At 29.9% G+C, this 17,822-nt stretch overlaps 5 protein-coding genes across 10 annotated transcripts in view; 2 read left to right on the forward strand and 3 right to left on the reverse strand.

Annotated features, from left to right (window-relative positions):
* LOC102674651 overlaps positions 1 to 1,786 on the reverse strand; it is a 10,045-nt gene extending 8,259 nt beyond the window's left edge. For 2 of the 4 annotated variants that reach the window (XM_006616848.2, XM_006616846.2), the window contains exons 1-4: positions 1,297 to 1,727; positions 529 to 1,222; positions 319 to 457; positions 34 to 152 (exon numbers count right to left, since the gene is read on the reverse strand). In XM_006616848.2, coding sequence (XP_006616911.1) covers positions 34 to 152; positions 319 to 457; positions 529 to 1,222; positions 1,297 to 1,307 — 963 coding nt within the window. In that variant the 5' untranslated portion in view covers positions 1,308 to 1,727. Of the gene's footprint in view, positions 1 to 33; positions 153 to 318; positions 458 to 528; positions 1,223 to 1,296 lie in introns of all 4 variants that reach the window. The other 2 variants (XM_006616847.2, XM_006616849.2) reach the window with 2 other exon arrangements.
* A 687-nt stretch (positions 1,787 to 2,473) lies between these two features.
* Positions 2,474 to 7,072, forward strand: LOC102675275 (protein transport protein Sec23A). 2 transcript variants are annotated; one of them, XM_006616851.2, is made up of 12 exons: positions 2,474 to 2,706; positions 2,827 to 3,109; positions 3,193 to 3,279; positions 3,365 to 3,611; positions 3,672 to 3,921; positions 3,989 to 4,639; positions 4,721 to 4,874; positions 4,961 to 5,112; positions 5,185 to 5,359; positions 5,425 to 5,646; positions 5,816 to 5,836; positions 6,350 to 7,072. In XM_006616851.2, the coding sequence occupies exons 2-12, from the start codon at positions 2,831 to 2,833 to the stop codon at positions 6,437 to 6,439; spliced, it is 2,328 nt and encodes a 775-aa protein (XP_006616914.1). In that variant the 5' UTR covers positions 2,474 to 2,706; positions 2,827 to 2,830; the 3' UTR covers positions 6,440 to 7,072. The 2 variants fall into 2 exon arrangements, with proteins under 2 accessions (XP_006616914.1, XP_006616915.1); XM_006616852.2 differs by lacking the exon at positions 5,816 to 5,836.
* LOC102675134 (calcineurin B homologous protein 1) lies at positions 6,705 to 8,621 on the reverse strand. Its single transcript, XM_006616850.2, has 4 exons — positions 8,160 to 8,621; positions 7,598 to 7,861; positions 7,407 to 7,500; positions 6,705 to 7,301 (listed from the first exon to the last, which is right to left on the reverse strand). Exons 1-4 carry the CDS (start codon positions 8,224 to 8,226, stop codon positions 7,157 to 7,159), a joined length of 570 nt encoding a protein of 189 aa, XP_006616913.1. The 5' UTR covers positions 8,227 to 8,621; the 3' UTR covers positions 6,705 to 7,156.
* Positions 8,622 to 9,019: 398 nt separating this feature from the next.
* On the forward strand, positions 9,020 to 10,063 carry LOC102675508 (protein transport protein Sec61 subunit gamma). Its single transcript, XM_006616853.2, has 4 exons — positions 9,020 to 9,176; positions 9,508 to 9,614; positions 9,694 to 9,796; positions 9,882 to 10,063. Exons 2-4 carry the CDS (start codon positions 9,521 to 9,523, stop codon positions 9,889 to 9,891), a joined length of 207 nt encoding a protein of 68 aa, XP_006616916.1. The 5' UTR covers positions 9,020 to 9,176; positions 9,508 to 9,520; the 3' UTR covers positions 9,892 to 10,063.
* Positions 10,064 to 10,995: 932 nt separating this feature from the next.
* LOC102676603 (activating transcription factor 3) overlaps positions 10,996 to 17,822 on the reverse strand; it is a 23,498-nt gene continuing 16,671 nt past the window's right edge. The window contains exons 2-4 of one of the 2 annotated variants that reach the window (XM_006616861.2): positions 14,089 to 14,296; positions 13,352 to 13,488; positions 10,996 to 13,100 (exon numbers count right to left, since the gene is read on the reverse strand). In XM_006616861.2, coding sequence (XP_006616924.1) covers positions 12,666 to 13,100; positions 13,352 to 13,488; positions 14,089 to 14,272 — 756 coding nt within the window. In that variant the 5' untranslated portion in view covers positions 14,273 to 14,296 and the 3' untranslated portion in view covers positions 10,996 to 12,665. Of the gene's footprint in view, positions 13,101 to 13,351; positions 13,489 to 14,034; positions 14,297 to 17,822 lie in introns of both variants that reach the window. The other variant, XM_006616860.2, reaches the window with a different exon arrangement.

Genomic DNA, 17,822 nt, shown 5'->3' on the forward strand with positions numbered 1-17,822 from the left:
GAGCTTGTATGAAGATATAAAATTAATACTTACGTTTAAATTTACCACTTCTAACGATCTTTGGTTTAGTTTTTCCTCCACCATAGATTTTACTTTCGAAATCAATCCCTCCTCGCATGTTTTGTTGGCTTGTCTGATTTCGCGAATAAAATCTGAAGGAATTAAAATATTCGTGTTATTTTGTGTTATTTATATTATATTGCAACTGTATTATCGTTTGTATTAATATTAATACAAAACATAAAATTGGATTAATTTCAAAAAAATTCAAAGAGGTTCTAGGAATAATCTGCTATAACAACTTTTGTTAATATTTACCTGATAACATTCCTGGTTGATAATCTGAAGAGCCGCTATATTTACATTGTGCTAGTTTTGCTTTCATACTGCCTAGTTCCGATTTTGTTTCATTCAACTCTTTGAACAGTTGACTATTGCCTTTCTTCAGTTCTGTCATCTGAAAGCAAAATTGTACGATTATTAATATATATCTGTTACATTTTAAATATATATAATTTATATATCCACCTGTTCGATAAGAGATAAGACAAGCTTATTGCTACGTCCAACTGTAGTAATGGAGCTTCCACTATCGATGCTATCAGAATCTTCGCTCTGAGTTTGAACTGGAGCTTCTGCGGATCCAAGACCAGGATCTGAATACCTCCGATGCTCTGAATTTGGCTCATCCCCATTTATTTCATTATTCTTGTTACCAGTAGGTGGCAAGCTTGCATAATCTCCATTTTGATAATTAATAGGCACAGAAGATTCTACTCCATTTTCTTGTAAACTTGAGTAACCATTCCCCATAGAATTCATATTCATATTCATTGGAAAATTTTGATTACAATGCCGTCTGGGTCTACCGTGAACAGTTCTAATGCCAGAAAACGGTACTGGTTGATATAGCCTATACATGGTTGGAAGTGAAACAGGTTCCATGGTATATGTCATGGGCATCTGTGTATAGCCACACATGCTAGGATCGGATGTTGTTGTAAAAAGACGTTGTCCATTGTTCGAAAAGTTTTGTTGTACATTGGACTGCCATAATAAATGCTGATACTCCATTCCAGGTACCATGTCGTTATTTTGATTGTTTTGCATGTTATTCATCCATAAACCAAGTATGTTATTTTTTTTACTTGATCTTTTCTTATTTTTTTTAGAATGACTAGAGATATCCTCACGATACCCTGACCTAGATGTATCCAATTTGCTAAAAATTTGTTAAGATTAAAAAGATATTAACGATTATGAATCGAACGAATCATACAAAATATCACGACGTACCTTTTATCCATTTTTACGGACGACGTACACCGTGTCAGAGGTTAGTCGAAAATCAACACTTGTAGTATACGTGACATGGAGATTTGACCAGATATCGTACCGTAATACGTACGCAGAAATATTGATATCTCGATTTTTTACAAACTTAGCTTAGTAATATCGTAGTAATAGTAAATACGGACGGTAAACACTCGACTCACTCTGTTCTATTCAGAATCAGTGGTTATCACTTTGCGGCTGATTGGTTGAATGAATCCCTACTCTTTCTTAACTGCAAAACGTAATTATTTATATCACAAACGATATATAAGATATACTTTTAATGCTATTTTGTGTCCTACGTTTTAAAATACTGATCGTGTAAAAAAATCATATATCGGAGCCGTCTCTTAAGCTCATAAATTATGTAGAGCAAGTATAGACAAAGAGAGGAAATAATCAGAGAAGGACAAAAATAGGGTAAAAATATTGAAATCAACGCCATCTTCAGAGTGCCGCAAATAAAACTTAATAAAGAAAGGATAGAAGATAGATGGAGAAAGATAGAGATAAGAATTAACCTTTAGTACCATCTCTTGAGTATGAGAAATATTTCATAAGCATCGTTGAACACCTTTCAAAAAGATGACGCTATTAGTTAAGTATTTATGTAGAGATTTCTTTCGTATTCAAAAGATGGCATTGATCTTTAATTTTTATCTTAGTCTAAAATCTTTATTCAAGAGATGACACTAATGGTCAATTCTTGCCCTATCTCTTTTTTCTTTTATTTCCTCTCCTTTCTTTATTGAGTTTCATTTAAAGCGGCACTCTAAAGATGGCGTTGATTTCAATATTTTTATCTTATCTCTGTCCTTTTCTCTCCTATTTCCTCTCCTTGTCTATATTTGTTTTACAAATTATAACATTATAAATATCAATCCACTTGTGACAATCTAGATCAAAAAGATTTAAGATCTTTTTTAATAAAAATAAGAAAGAGATAATATTTGCATATTTTTATATGTTGTATATATATATTACATATATATCTGTATTTATATACTGTGATTACTTTGATGCATTTGTATATTTTTTATTTTTTTATATGTCTTTTTTATGAAATATATATATTTTTAATTTTATATGATGCCCAAATTTTGTTTACCACAAATATATATATATGTATATAAATACGAATACCGCCTTTGACGTTAAGACATTGTACGCATGCGCCATAGTAGTTCTTCCAAGCTTTCAAGTGACGTGGCTTCAATGACGGCACGAGTTGTACTGTTACGGTGAAGTAGTGTCCTTTTAATTCAATTGTAAAATAATGCTGTAATTATGAGAACTTGATAGTAAAGATTATTTAAAATTATCTCAAGCTTATAATTAAAAGTACACGATAGTCATCGTTGACTTAATTAGGTATGTTTAACCTAAAATCATTTATACATTCTTTACACTTGTCACATATTTAAAAATTATATGAATATTAAGGATTAAAGTTGAATGTTATTTTTATTATCTGATATTTCTTGATTATAGCAACATGACTACTTATGAAGATTTCATTCAACAAAATGAAGACCGTGATGGAATACGTATTACTTGGAATGTTTGGCCCTCATCACGTGTAGATGCTACTAGACTTGTTGTGCCCTTAGGAACACTTTATCAACCGATCAAAGAAAGGCCAGATCTCCCACCAATACAATATGATCCTGTTCTTTGTACAAGATCTACATGTAGAGCAATTTTAAATCCATTATGCCAAGTCGATTACCGTGCTAAATTATGGGTGTGCAATCTATGCTTTCAAAGAAATCCTGTAAGAATTAAATCATATTGATTATAAAAATAAACATAATTATCTTGTAATAAAATAATATTTGATATATAATATATTTTCAGTTTCCTCCACAATATGCTGCCATTTCAGAACAACATCAACCAGCTGAATTAATTCCAAAGTTTTCAACTATTGAATATACCATAATGGTAAACAATATTTATGTCAAAATAAAATACTATTTTTATTAGTAGTTTTTTTTATTAGATATTAATTATTATTATTTTTGAATAGAGAGCACAGTGTTTACCACCTATTTTTTTACTGGTTGTGGATACATGTATGGATGACGAAGAACTAGGTTCTCTCAAAGATTCTTTACAAATGTCACTTTCTTTACTTCCACCTAATGCTCTAATTGGTCTTATTACATTTGGAAGAATGGTACAAGTACATGAACTAAGTTGTGAAGGATGCAGTAAAAGTTATGTTTTTCGTGGTACTAAAGATTTACAACCAAAACAGGTTCAAGATATGCTAGGTATATTTTTCTAATAAAACGTAACTGTACAAAAGAGATATTTATTATCACGATTTATAGGTATAGGTCGGCCAATACCAGGTCAAAATCCAAATCAACAAAGAGGACCTGGTGGACAACCATTACCAGCAGCAAATCGTTTTTTACAACCTGTACATAAATGTGATATGAGTTTAACAGATCTTTTGGGAGAACTTCAACGAGATCCATGGCCGATCGGGCCAGGAAAACGTCCATTGCGATCGACGGGTGTTGCACTAGCTGTTGCTACTGGTCTTTTAGAAGCTAGTTATGCTAATACAGGAGCTAGGTATATGTTTCGATTATAAATTTTTTATTCGAATATTTTGAATAAAAATATACGTTATTATTTTTAGGATAATGCTATTTGTGGGTGGACCTTGTTCTCAAGGACCTGGTCAAGTCGTAACGGATGACTTACGACAACCTATTAGATCGCATCATGATATTCAAAAAGATAACGCTAAACATATGAAAAAGGCAACTAAACATTATGATTCTCTCGCGTCACGCGCTGCAACAAACGGTCACATAATAGATATCTATTCGTGCGCTCTCGATCAAACCGGTCTATTAGAAATGAGACAATGTTGCAATTCAACTGGTGGTCATATGCTTATGGGAGATTCTTTCAATTCTTCTCTATTCAAGCAAACATTCCAACGTGTGTTTGCTAAAGATCATAAAGGCGATTTGAAAATGGCATTTAATGCAACATTGGAAGTGAAAACGTCACGAGAAATTAAAGTTTCCGGTGCGATCGGGCCCTGCGTATCTCTAGGAGTAAAAGGATCAAGTGTCGGAGAACAAGAAGTAGGATTAGGTGGTACATGCCAGTGGAAATTTTGTTCCCTTACACCTTCCACTACTACAGCATTATTTTTCGAAGTTGTCAATCAACATACAGCACCAATTCCTCAAGGTGGAAGAGGCTGTATTCAATTTATCACACAGTATCAACATAGTAGCGGTCAACGAAGAATCAGAGTTACTACAATTGCTAGAAAGTATGTTAATATATTTATTAAAATTATTAATTGTTATTGTTAATTTTTATTACCTTTTAATCATAATAATTTCGATTATAGTTGGGCAGATGCATCGACATCTTTACATCATATAAGTGCTGGATTTGATCAAGAAGCAGCCGCTGTTCTCATGTCGCGTTTAGCTGTATTTAGGGCAGAAAGTGACGATGGACCAGATGTTTTAAGATGGGTCGATCGTATGCTTATTAGATTAGTTTGTATTTTTTTCAGTTTTAAATTTATATTTAACATTTAATATAATATATGTAATATTTCTAACATTAAGCATTTCTTTTATAGTGCCAGAAATTTGGAGAATACACAAAAGATGATCCAAATAGTTTTAGACTTGCAGAAAACTTTTCTTTATATCCTCAATTTATGTATCATTTGCGTAGATCGCAATTTCTACAAGTATTTAATAATTCTCCCGATGAAACTAGTTTTTATAGGTCAGCTATTATTATATTTTCGTGTTTCAATCAATTGAAATATTATTACTAATTAAATTTTAAATATTATAGACATATGCTCATGAGAGAAGATTTAACAAATTCTTTGATAATGGTACAGCCAATTTTGTACAGTTATGGATTTAGTGGCCCTCCGGAACCAGTTTTATTAGATACATCATCTATTCAGCCAGATAGAATTTTATTGATGGATACTTTCTTCCAAATCCTTATATTCCATGGAGAGGTAGTTATTTATCATTGTTTATGATTAATGATAATATGCTTACAATGTATATTAATTTATTACAGACCATTGCACAATGGCGTCAATTAAAATATCAAGATTTGCCAGAATATGAAAATTTCCGACAATTATTGGCAGCACCTGTTGATGATGCTGCTGAAATATTAGCCGAACGGTTCCCTGCACCTAGATATATCGATACTGAACAAGGTGGTTCACAAGCAAGGTTTTTATTGAGCAAAGTGAATCCAAGTCAAACTCATAATAATATGTATGCTTATGGAGCGGTAAGTACATTATTTAATATTTTTATTCTTAATAATATAAATACATTTTCAACATCAAATTTATTCATATTAGACTATTTTATTTATTTTTCATTTTCAACGAATTAAACATTTTAATCAACCATATGTAATTAATAATCTTTTCATGTCATCGTGATCCTGCAACCAGGGGATGCCGATACCCAGTGGGGTGTGTTTTACATTCATTTGATAATTATATTTTTTTTCTTTATATTTGCTTTTATTGCTTTGGTAATGGAATTAGTGGGGAAAATTTAGAAATTTAAATAGTTAATATTTCTTATTTATACGATAAAATATTTATTTTTTTTTTCATCATAATATTTTTTAACAGTAGTAAAAAGTAACTAACAAATATTAACTATTACTCCAAAACTATCGCTATAAAAATATCAATATTAAATCGTTTTAAATTATCTCACGTTATTTAACACGATTTCACTATAAGGCAAGCATAAAATTCTACACACTTTAACAGTTTTTTGCAACAGTATTATCACAATTCACTGGTGGTTGGCATCAAAAAAATCTTTGTCCACAAAATACATTTTTATGAATTATAATTAACTTTAATCTATTTATTTATTTATTTATTTATTTATTTAGCAATAAAACTTATTAGCTTCTCTTCATTTTATTGATTATTAATTATAATTTTTAATTAATTTTTATTGTAATTTAGGAAAGTGGAGCGCCTGTCTTAACTGATGATGTCAGTTTACAAGTATTCATGGAGCATTTAAAAAAATTAGCTGTGTCATCCACGGCTTAAATTATTATAAAAATAAAATAAATATTCCTCATTGTTTTGCATACGCAAATTTTAATGCTTTGGAATATAATGAGGTACCGATAGTTACAATCTATTAAGAAAGATAAAATAAATGCAGTAAGAATTTTCATTATATCGAAAATGTACGATTAATTAAATATAATTCCTCAATATTTTTTTTGAAGTCAAGATATAATTCATGTACAAATAAAATACATAGTATTTGTGTAATACATATTTTACATTCATATTTCCCATTTTTTTAATGTCATCAATAGCATAACTTATTTTCCAATAGTACTTGTTTATGTAAATGTAATACATAGTAAATGTTATCATATTTTTCTTTGGAAAATGTAAGCAGTATAACAAGACAAATAATAAATTAAATGTTGTAAACTGTAGGTTAACAAAATCTGTAATAACTATGGAATTTATATATATATTATAAATCGTAAAAATCGTATAATTGTATCATTTTTTATTAATTAAAATTACAGCTGTTTGAATAACAGTTTAAAAAAAAAAAAAAAGGAACTTTACTATCTTACCTTTCATTGTATCATTAAATACTGAACATAACTTCAACTTTTTTTCATGTAAAATAAATGAAAATATATAAGAAAAAATAAACTGTTATATTCATTATTATTATAAATTTTAATATATATGCCCAACACATCAGCAAATTGTGCATTATTTGAAGAAAAAAATAAATTAACTAAGAAATCGTATAGACATTTTTTGTTCTACATCTGTCCTCTCTAATGCTTTACAAAATTCTTCAAATGAAATCATTCCATCACCATTCTCATCAGCCTCTACTATAGTTCTTTCTGCAATACTAGTTAACTGTTCCTCGCTAAAATAAATGAGATATTTTTAAAGAAATTAAAAAATAAACAAATTATATAAATTATTTAAATTTATTTTATTTTTAAGTAATAAATTAAATTATTTTTGTTACCTAATATTTGCACCAACCATCATATGCAAAATAGCTAGTAATTCATCTTTTGATATTAAATCATCATTATCCAAATCATACATTTTGAAAGCAACTGAAATATAAATATAAACAAATATAAAATATTTTAAAATTTCTTTTGATTTTATTTAATTTTATTTGATTTTATTATCAGCTCATTATTAACTTACATTTTAATTTCTCTTGTCTAGAATTTAATCTATTAGGACTATTTTTTTTAATGGGTCTGAAGTGAGCCAGCACTTGCATAAATTGTAAGAAATTCACTCTATCATTACCACTTTCATCAAAGAAAGCATTTACAATTCTATCACCAAGAGGATTTATTGCCAATTCTGGAATTCTAAGGAAATCTTCTCTACTAAGAGTTCCACAATCTCCTCGATCAAGACTTGTAAAACGACTATATAAACGTTCAATCTGGTTTGGTGTAACTATAACACAAAGTAAGAATTTAATCAATAAATATATATATTATTACAATGCACTTTAAATAAATATATTAATAATTAAATAAATATTCTCAAATATAAAATAAATATAGTAAAAAATATATATGATCATTATTATAATTTTCATAATAGGAAATATAATATATAAAATATATTATAAATTAATAATTAAATTAGATTATATCTTAAGATTATTTTTATTATTAATAAGATTATATCTTAAACAGTAATAAATTCGAATGTTTTTTTGAAATATATATATTTTATAAATAAAACTTACATCCAGTGGCTTCTTGGATTTGTGCTATTTCTTCTTCGCGTAAAAGAAGGCTAGATCTATTACCCATATTTTCTTTGATGTAATTAAAATATTTTTAATAAAATAATTTAATAACTTTAACTTAATTTAAATATATTAATTCATGTTTAATTTCTTTATTTTAGAACGTACACTTTCTATATATGATATCCTAACATTTGACAAATAATCACAAGTATCAAAGGTTACTGATGAAAAAAATCTCAAGACTGATATACAGTATGTTATTCCAGTAGACAAATTTCATATATATTTAACATTAATCTAATATGTTCAAATAATTTTTTAAAGTCATTTTATTTAAAAAAAAAAAAAATATTTCATACAATATTTTTTGCAATTGCTTCCAAATAATATATTATAAATTTAATAATAATATTACAAATATAACAAACATTATAACAAAATTTCGTGCCAAAATTGAAATAAAAAAAAATTAAATTTTGTATTCTAAAAATTTTATTAATTATTATAAAGTTTCCACTATTATATTCCCTAGTATAGGGATTTATGCACAAATATTATTACATAAAAAACTCGAAACGACTTTATATGTATTTATTTTAGATAACATCATTCATTAATATTATTTTTGCTATTTGATTTTTATTTTTCATTTAATGAAAATTTATTTATATAAACAAATTTTTTTTCATGTATATTATTTAAACTTTCATTATTCATTTTTTATATAGGAAATTATTATATAAATTCACACGAATTATTATAAATTATTATATAAATTATTTAAATATTGTTTCGAATTTAATTAATATTACTGTTAATATTATTTCACAAAATTTTTTTCAAATTTAAAAAATTATATGTTCGTGCTACGACTTTATAATTCCAACATCAGTGATCAGGAAGTGACGTTCATACAACATAGTCTCCACGTAGCGCCTCAGCTTCTGACGAGCGTAGTTTTTCGTACGTCAAATATAACAGTTTGTGAAGCGTTCTTCATTTATACACATTGTGAGTACTGTGTTTTAAAAAAAAACTTTTTAATCTTTTCAAAGAAAGTTAAGAAAAAAATTAACAACGCATTAATGGACAATTTTTGTAACCTATAAGTTATTTTAACTGTTATTACCGAACCCAAAAATTAATACATATATTTTTTTTTATTGAAGTGAAATATAACAATTTTTTAGATATACTATAAGTTTAAAAGCACATGTAATTTTGCACACCGTTCGTCGTATAAAATTTTACACAAATATTATCAGTTTATTCTAATTATAAAAATTGAATATAAATATGGTTTGTCGACATAAATTTCATTGCACGAATATTTTATTTACAGTTACACAAGTACAATGGATCAGGTGAAGAAACTTACCGAACCTGGACGTCAATTTGCGAAAGATAGTATTCGTCTTATTAAACGATGCACAAAACCTGATAGGAAGGGTAAGTTTATAACAAATGTCATTGATTATTTCTTGAATTTTGTTTTACTCTAACTTGTTGTTTGTTTGGTGACTCTTAGAATTTCAGAAAATTGCCATTGCCACTGCCATTGGTTTTTGCATAATGGGTTTTATAGGATTCTTTGTCAAATTAATTCATATTCCAATTAATAATATCATTGTGTAAGTGAATTTAATTATATATTGTTAATATCTCTTTTTAATTTTTAAATAATTATATTGATGTTATATTATTTATATCTTTCAGGGGTTCATAAACTCATTGAATAGGTATATTTAAGATTTAATAAGATTATATTTCCTTCCCTCTTTCCAAAGTATCTTTATTTATAAAATGAAATTATGAATTTTGTTTTGAATTGATTGTGACTGAGATATGAGAATGTAATATTAATATTGAATTCTATAATAAAATGTGTGTGTAGTATTTGTTGATAGTACATTTTTTCAATATTTACATTTTTATTTTTAAATTTATGAAATGATTGTAAGTAAAAATAAAGAATAGATAATTAGTATATATTGAAGGCACTTTTATTTAAAGAATAAAATTTTTCTTTAGGTTACAACGTAGGTTTAAAATTTTGTCAGCCATTTTTCTAATTTCAATTTAATGTATTCTTTCTAAAGAAAAATAGCTGTCGCATGGAAAACCATGGCCAGGTACTCAGTAATAAAAGACAATAGTACGATTTTGTTACAATGAATAAAATCTTATATACTGTTTACTATCTTGTTATTAAAATTATTTTGTTTTTATTCTCTAGAAAAACTTTGTTTTTAATATATTTTACTAAAAAGACAACGAACCTATAGCCAGATACAATAAGCGACTGTATCTGGAATTTTAATAATGGCAGTATGTATTGGATAGAGCAAACATAATTATATCAAAATAAATTCTATCTTTTATTTTTAAAGAACCATCAATTTTATATCTAATTTTTTATTTAAAAAAATTTTTCGAATATTCCATAAACACGATCGGAATATTTTTTACTTAAAATAAAATGCAATACTTTTAAAGAATTTGCATATTAAAATTTATTGCGCATTTTTAGCATGTCAATAATATTATCTTTTTGGTTCCTCCTCTCAATATGTTAAAGATAGAAAAAATTTGTATATAAATATAAACTTTGTTTCAATACATTTGATATACTATTACTTTCAGAACTTTGCATTAGTAAATAGACATCGATAATATATATTTAACATGTGTATTAAACTATTAAATACTTTCTTCAGGCAACTTAATAAAATTTATATAAAAAGCAAATATATATATAAATATATATATATATATATATATATTTAATGTATGTATATGTATAGCACCACATGTATGTGACTATTACATGTTCTTCCTGCGTGTTAAAGAAAAAAATATTCTTAATGCTTGTGCACGCTTTTTAATCTCTTGACAAAAGAATAAGAGGAAGACTTTATCTCACTTCACACATTTTATGAAGTGCAAGAAAAATCTTTTCCTTTGTTATATCAATCGGCGGTAACATTCCAAATGAATAAAAAGTATCTTTTAATCCATGGATTAGAAAAAAAGCGTTTCACTATTAATCGTAACATTCGGCTAAGTATTAAACTAGCTTTTGTAAATTGCAGAACGCGTAAGCGTAGCCCAAAGTGCGTTTACTAATTTCTTTCCACCGATATAATCTTTTCATAAAAATAAAAATATTCTCTGATCGATATTTCTGATGGTTCTTTGGCATCCTTGTCGCTATTACTTCGTGTATTAAAAAATTTCAACGATCACATGATCAGAGTTACAATATAAAAGAAAATTAAAAAATAAAATTTTTTCGTGCAAACGCACTGAAGAAGGGTAACTACCCACAAAATTGAGGTATGTCGTCGGTCATTGTCATTAATCGTCATGTATATATATATATCATATGTTTGTTAATGTTTGTAATGACGCGTATGTGTTTGACATGTGCGTGTCTGCGAGTGTATACGTATATAATAATATATGTAATTTGTATAAAATATGCACATTTCACAGTATTAAATATATCATTACGATTGCTCGTATAATTATAAGTATCCTTTGAGAACGCGTCACATAGCCACGTCCCAATATACGAGAGATAGTCGTAATCAATATCAGAAGACTTATTATATGCTGAGTTATACAAATTATACTTTTTTTTCTCACTGGTAAATCGAGAAAAAGCGGTCGCATAAAAAAATAATCGACATCGGATGCGAACCGCCATTTGTAAAAGAAATTCTCGACTTTTACTTAAAATAACGAAACACTTTTGCAATGCTCGACTATTTTTTATGACTATTTTTTATGACTATTTTTAAATTTTCGTAAATATTTTTTAATACAAAAATTAATACAAATTAAAATAAAATAAAATTTTTTTTTTCTTTTTCTCTTTTCTCTTTTTTCTTTTAATATTCGATGTATCAACATACTAATATTAATAAATCGAGTATCGCAAAAATAATTCGTTTCTATCTTATATTTATTGATTACATTAATTATATTTTAGAATGTCACAGTATTTATTTTCAAGGAATTGGTTACTTACTTTCAAGAAAGGGTTATTCTTAAGGAATGTCTTCAAGCGTTCTACATCGAACGTTTCGAGTGCAAAGGGATAATGTTAAGAAATAGAAGGAAAAAAGAAGAAAGAATAGGATGAAAAGGAGAAATAGGAGCGCGTTGTTATGTAAATAATAATCAACTTACAAGCTATAGACTTGCGATTATAAGAAACGGGAGATTCGGTTTACCGGAAATGTTAAGAATCTTCGAAAGAATCTTAAAAACATACAAAATTCCCAAAATTACCTCGACGACGCTTCCATCAATTAAATAGATGTTATTACTTTCTCGTGTCTTCTTGGAATGCATGCAATTATTTTTTCACCATCAAACAAACATTTAAATTTTTAATGGAATCATGTATCATTTTCTTTAATCGGTAAACCAAATCTCCACGGAAACTAATCTTTAAATGGCGCGGTAGGCATTGTTACAACGTCGATAAAGCTACTAAACCGTACAACCTGCATCCGAGGTTGGTACAAATGGACTTCCTTGTCGGTAAAAGTCAGCTTCATACTCTTCCACTTTTACTGGATATTCTGTCACACAATTCTGAGGTTGGTTCAATGCTGGTGGAGGCTGCACGAAATTCTCCTGGTAACTGGGCAGCTGCAAAGGCTCTGCAAACTGTTGATACGAATTGTCTGTGCCACCTTGTTTCAGACAAGTCGGTCCATGGAGACTTAGCATGTCTACAAGCCTACGCCTTTGCGTCTCCAGTTCCTGAATCTGCGACTTCAAGTCGTGGTTTTGCGTTTCGAGGATTTCTGACTCGTGCACCAAAGTCACTGTTTTTTCACGCTTCTTCAGTCGACACTTGGTAGCAGCTATCTTGTTCCGTTCGCGCCTTCTTCGACGCCTCTCCTCATCCTCTGGCGTTAACTACAAAAATTATTTAATTAATTTAAAATGTTACAATATTTCTGTAATATAATATGAAAATAATTTATCTTATAGCTTAACGATTGAATTCTTGATCGGAGCAATAAATAAGAGAAGAAAATTGATTGGAATAAATGTCCGGTTTGACTCGAAAACCCGTGAAATCGATGAAACGACGACTTACAGCGCGAATTGCCGGACATCACGACTGGCTTTATCGTTTAAACGAGAATTATGTGAAGATTTCTTACTCCACCGCGGTTATTGTTGTTGCCCGCTTCTTCTTCCTCCTCGTCATCCGCACTCCCGTCTTCCTTCTTTGTCTTTTTCTTCGTGTCATCCCCGCTTCCGTTGGCTCTTCTTTTCGTTTGTAGCGTCAACTTCAATCCTATAAATATATTAGATATTTAATCATACAAATTGTCATCGAAGATGAGAACAAAAGAATTTTTCTCAATATATATGTAGAATATAACTCATTAAAGTAAATTGTGATCCATTAAAATATATAAAAAAATCATTAATTAGAATTTGCAATCGGAAAATTAAATGTTTTATATAAAATCCTTTTCTAGATAAAGCAGAAATTTTAAAGCTTTAAATGTTATTCTGTCGTGATTAAATATTTAAAAATTTTTTCTTTAAATCCCTATTAATTTTATAATTTTGTAATAAAAAAAAAAGAAATATATTATCAATTTTCTCTATAATTTTTTTTTTTTCGGAATACATTAAATAACCAAGAGATCACAACTATACTTTTTCCTACCCTTTTTCTCTTTTAAAAGATTCTCCTACCATATATCAGAATCACCATTAAATCCTGGATAACCTTGGATGTATCGCGAGATTCGGGGGGAAAGAAAGAAGAATAACAAAAAATCTGCGGAGAGAAGTTGGTAGGATATTATCAAGGCCACCACCGGATGGGTACCTTCTTTAATGAGCTGACTACAGGTGTGCTGAACACTCGGTGGGCTCGGCTCACCGCTGCTAGTCGAATCCGTACGATCCCTGCTCTTCTCGTTCGTGTAGCCCTCGAAGGGATTGGTCATGGCGATGAGGGAGTTTACGATTTCCGGTGTCCTTGGTGTGACCTCGGCCGCCGCGACACCGAGAAGACTCGCGGCAGCCGCCGGACTAGGATTCACGTTCACATTCAGGTTGTACATGATCGGTTTAGATTACCATTTAACCTGAAACAAGAACAGAGATTAAGAGTGCGGATGTGCGGTTGATAGTTCGAGTTGGTTGAATTAATATCTCTTTGCTCTTTACATTCGAGTTTCGTTTGTGTCGCGGAATCATTTTATATCAAATAACGATGCATATCTTTATTGAATAATTTTTCTAAATTTACTTTACCTTTTTTGTTTCGATAAATTTTCTTCGAATAGATATTGAAAATTTTTAGTCTATTTAATTTTTTAAAGAATTAAACAGATTTGATAAAGAATAAAAAAAAGAATAAATGATACATGTTATATCTAGAGAATAAGATGTATAGGGATGAAGGTTCTTGGCTGAAGCCCAATAATACGTTTCGCCTGTTCTCTCTATTAAAGAATTCCAAATAATTCTTTGCAATTTAATTTTTCATTTTCAAAATTTGTTTATAAGGGATAGAGAATTAAAATCTTCAAATAATTTATCTGAGCAAAAGTATTTGAAATGTTTACGCAAATTTATCGAAAATTAAGGAGTATAGTTTAAGCTTTTGGAATCGATGATTTTGTAAGGAACAGGTGAAGAATCGAAATTTGAGTTTTATATTATCAAACTTTTGAAGTTGATTTGAAACAAATAAAAAATCGGAGCTCTTTCATAAATGTTAGAAGATCTTATCGCATTAATGACTTAGCATCTTATAATATTAATGATTCTCTTTGTTTTTTAAATAATTATTTCCGTTTGGAACGGAAGAAAAACAAGTTTATCGATTACGCTTCGTGGAATTATTTAATAAGATGGTTCAAGAAAAAAAATAAAAATAAAAAAAGAAGAGAAATAAACAAAAATAAAAAATTTTTCGAAACATTTATTCCATTTCTGTCGATTTATCTTCCTATCAAACCTATCTCCTCCATAAAGCACGAAATTAATAATGTCGTTGATAAAAACGAAATTTTTCTGCGGCTACGTTCTTGGGGAATTTCAAACGCCTGATAGTGCCAACATCCTTAATTGCGGTTTTTCCCAATGCGGGTACCAAATTAATCGGAGAGGAATAAACGTGGCGGAAGTTTGCAGTCATTTTCGAATATTTTTAAATACGTTTTTAAATACGTTCGATGCCAAAAAATTAAATTAAAAATTAAATATTTCAATATTTTTTCGTCGGAGATAATTCGTTCATTTGAGTGAACGAATTAACAGATTTTCTAAGCTATTGAATGATGCTTTAATGTTGATTTACTAAAGTTAACTGGATCTCTGGTCTTTTTATTGTGCATTCTTTTTTCCGGGGAACAAGAAGTTTATTGATACGGCCTTGGAAGCGTGGCTATTGAGCTCGAATAAATGCGAGAACAATGTTGAATTCAAATCGAAATGGTTGATAGCGGAACCGGAAACCAAAAGATCCTTATCGATTAGTCAGAGTGAGACCAATTTTATATCAAAATGTCACTGGTGTAATAACATTGTAACGGGATTGATCGAAATAATCGATTATTAATAATTAAATACGATTAAATATACAGATACAAATTTACAAATATATAAAAGAATTATACTTCAAACGCGATAACCAAACGTATCATTCAAATCTACTTGATTATATAAAAAAAAAAAAAAAATTCCAGCACAGGAAGTTTCAAGACAAAAAAAAAACAAAAGTTACCTTCCCTCGAACGCATCCTTCTATCGTTCCATAGCCTCCGAAAATCACGATTCTCGCGCTCATTATCTCTAGAAACGGTATCTGCCACCTTCCGGTAACCTTTTCCATAGGCAGAGCGGCACGCTTACGTAATTCGGCTCGCGGATCGCAAAAATAACGAAGTCGCAGAACGAGCGTGCAGGACGCGCGAAAAAGCATCGCGCGGACGTGGAGGCGGAAAGGAGGCAGTGAAACGGAAGGGGGGAGGGGAGAACGTTAAAAGCTTGTCAAACAGCCGTCAAAAATACATTTTGACGGGCCCACGTCTTGTCTGCCGTCTCCTCTAAAGCGAAACAGCACGTCCTCCAGTTAGGTTTGTTTTCAACCATCGAATTCTTCGGATCGTTCCTCCGTTGCCCAACCTCCTCTTCACAACGACGGGGACCTCCCTTTCCCTCGACGTTTCTGCCTCTCGTTTCTCGTGAGAGTGCCAGTTCGATGCACGAATATTATACCAGAGAAATATTGTACAGAGAGAGAGAGAGAGAGAGGGAGAGGGAGAGAAAAGGGAGAGGGAGAGAGGGAGGGAGGGAGAGGAGGAGAGGGAGAGACACGTTTCGTAAGAATTTTATCGTTCCGTATTCGGAGCCTAATGCCCTTGCAACTCCTCCTCCGCCACTCCGCTGCTTCCAGAGAGCGGTCCTCAGAGAGGATCGTGGGACGGTCGCGAGTACCCACCAACCAAAAAGTCCACTTCCTCGGACCGGATCCAGTCTCCTACGAATTCGATGTATCGTTGGCCAACCGAACAACACGTATATATACCCACTGACCTATATGCTGGTACAGGAAAAACAGCGATTTTGGATCTTCGGGATTTGTATTCGAGGCTACGTGGAGTTTGAGCGTGAATCTCAGAAATGTTAAAAGAAGGTGTATAGGAATTGATGGATAGAGAGAGAGAGAGAAAAAAAGAAAGATTTTTCACGAAAAAATTCGTTTTTTTTTTCTGTCGAAGGCAAAATATTTTAAATTTTCGAGAATATTTAATCCGTATGATAATAATTTCGCTTGGCATATAAATAATTCGTGTAAAAATTGCGATCAATTTATTCATTTTATTATCGCGATTCTTTTAACGATAAAACAAGAGTTAAAGATCGGGCAAATAAAGGAACGGCAAACGAACGAGTGGGTCTAATTTCCTCTTGTCATTTTCTCTCGCTGTATTTATTCGCACCGATTAAACGGAAAGATGATAGAGAGGATGGAGGAATCCAGCGAATCGAGGCCACGAAGTGGAAGAAGGAAGAACGCTTAGATTTTGAAATTGAGCTCTACGAAAATAACCTGGCGAGCAAAATCGCGAAACAAAGCGATACATTTCCCTCTTTTTACGCTTAAATTTGCAATTCAATTAAATTTTTTCGTGTATACGTAAATGCTCTTTCTTTTATTATATATATACGTTGATTAAGAATTTTAAATAATGGATTTATAGAATATTACATACTTTCGTCGAAAGATACAAAATCTATTGGATATATTTGTTTTTCAATTTTTTTTTCAAATTGTTTAAATTCTCGAAAGAAATAATAAGATGTAGATTCTTCTAAATGCTTGTTTCTTTCGTCATTTCGTTATTTATTGGAACAGATTAAAAGATCGTAGATTTTTTTTCTTTTCTTGTTTTCTTCTTTATTACACTAATAAATTGTTCTTTTAAAATAATTTTAAAGATTTTTGAAAACCTCAAGGTAGAAATATATCCGTGCAGTGCAATTTTATGACGAGGAAAATATATCGAAATATCCCTGTAGCTAAATATTTCTTCGAATTCTCGAATTTTTTCGAAGAATTTTCTTTATATTTTATTATTCGTGTCTATTTTAAAAAAAAAA

The sequence above is a fragment of the Apis dorsata genome, unplaced genomic scaffold, assembly GCF_000469605.1.
Source record: "Apis dorsata unplaced genomic scaffold, Apis dorsata 1.3 scaffold_280, whole genome shotgun sequence".
NCBI lineage: Eukaryota > Metazoa > Arthropoda > Insecta > Hymenoptera > Apidae > Apis > Apis dorsata.

Coding starts and splice junctions, on each gene's coding strand:
- LOC102675275 (XM_006616851.2), top strand. CDS start 2,831: ATGACTACTTATGAAGATTTCATTCAACAAAATGAAGACCGTGATGGA. Junction 4,640..4,720: donor GTTACTACAATTGCTAGAAA/GTATGTTAATAT, acceptor TTTCGATTATAG/TTGGGCAGATGCATCGACAT. Junction 5,647..5,815: donor ATATGTATGCTTATGGAGCG/GTAAGTACATTA, acceptor TCCTGCAACCAG/GGGATGCCGATACCCAGTGG.
- LOC102675134 (XM_006616850.2), bottom strand. CDS start 8,226: ATGGGTAATAGATCTAGCCTTCTTTTACGCGAAGAAGAAATAGCACAA. Junction 7,862..8,159: donor AATCCAAGAAGCCACTGGAT/GTAAGTTTTATT, acceptor TTTGTGTTATAG/TTACACCAAACCAGATTGAA. Junction 7,302..7,406: donor ATGGTTGGTGCAAATATTAG/GTAACAAAAATA, acceptor CATTTATTTTAG/CGAGGAACAGTTAACTAGTA.
- LOC102675508 (XM_006616853.2), top strand. CDS start 9,521: ATGGATCAGGTGAAGAAACTTACCGAACCTGGACGTCAATTTGCGAAA. Junction 9,615..9,693: donor CACAAAACCTGATAGGAAGG/GTAAGTTTATAA, acceptor GGTGACTCTTAG/AATTTCAGAAAATTGCCATT.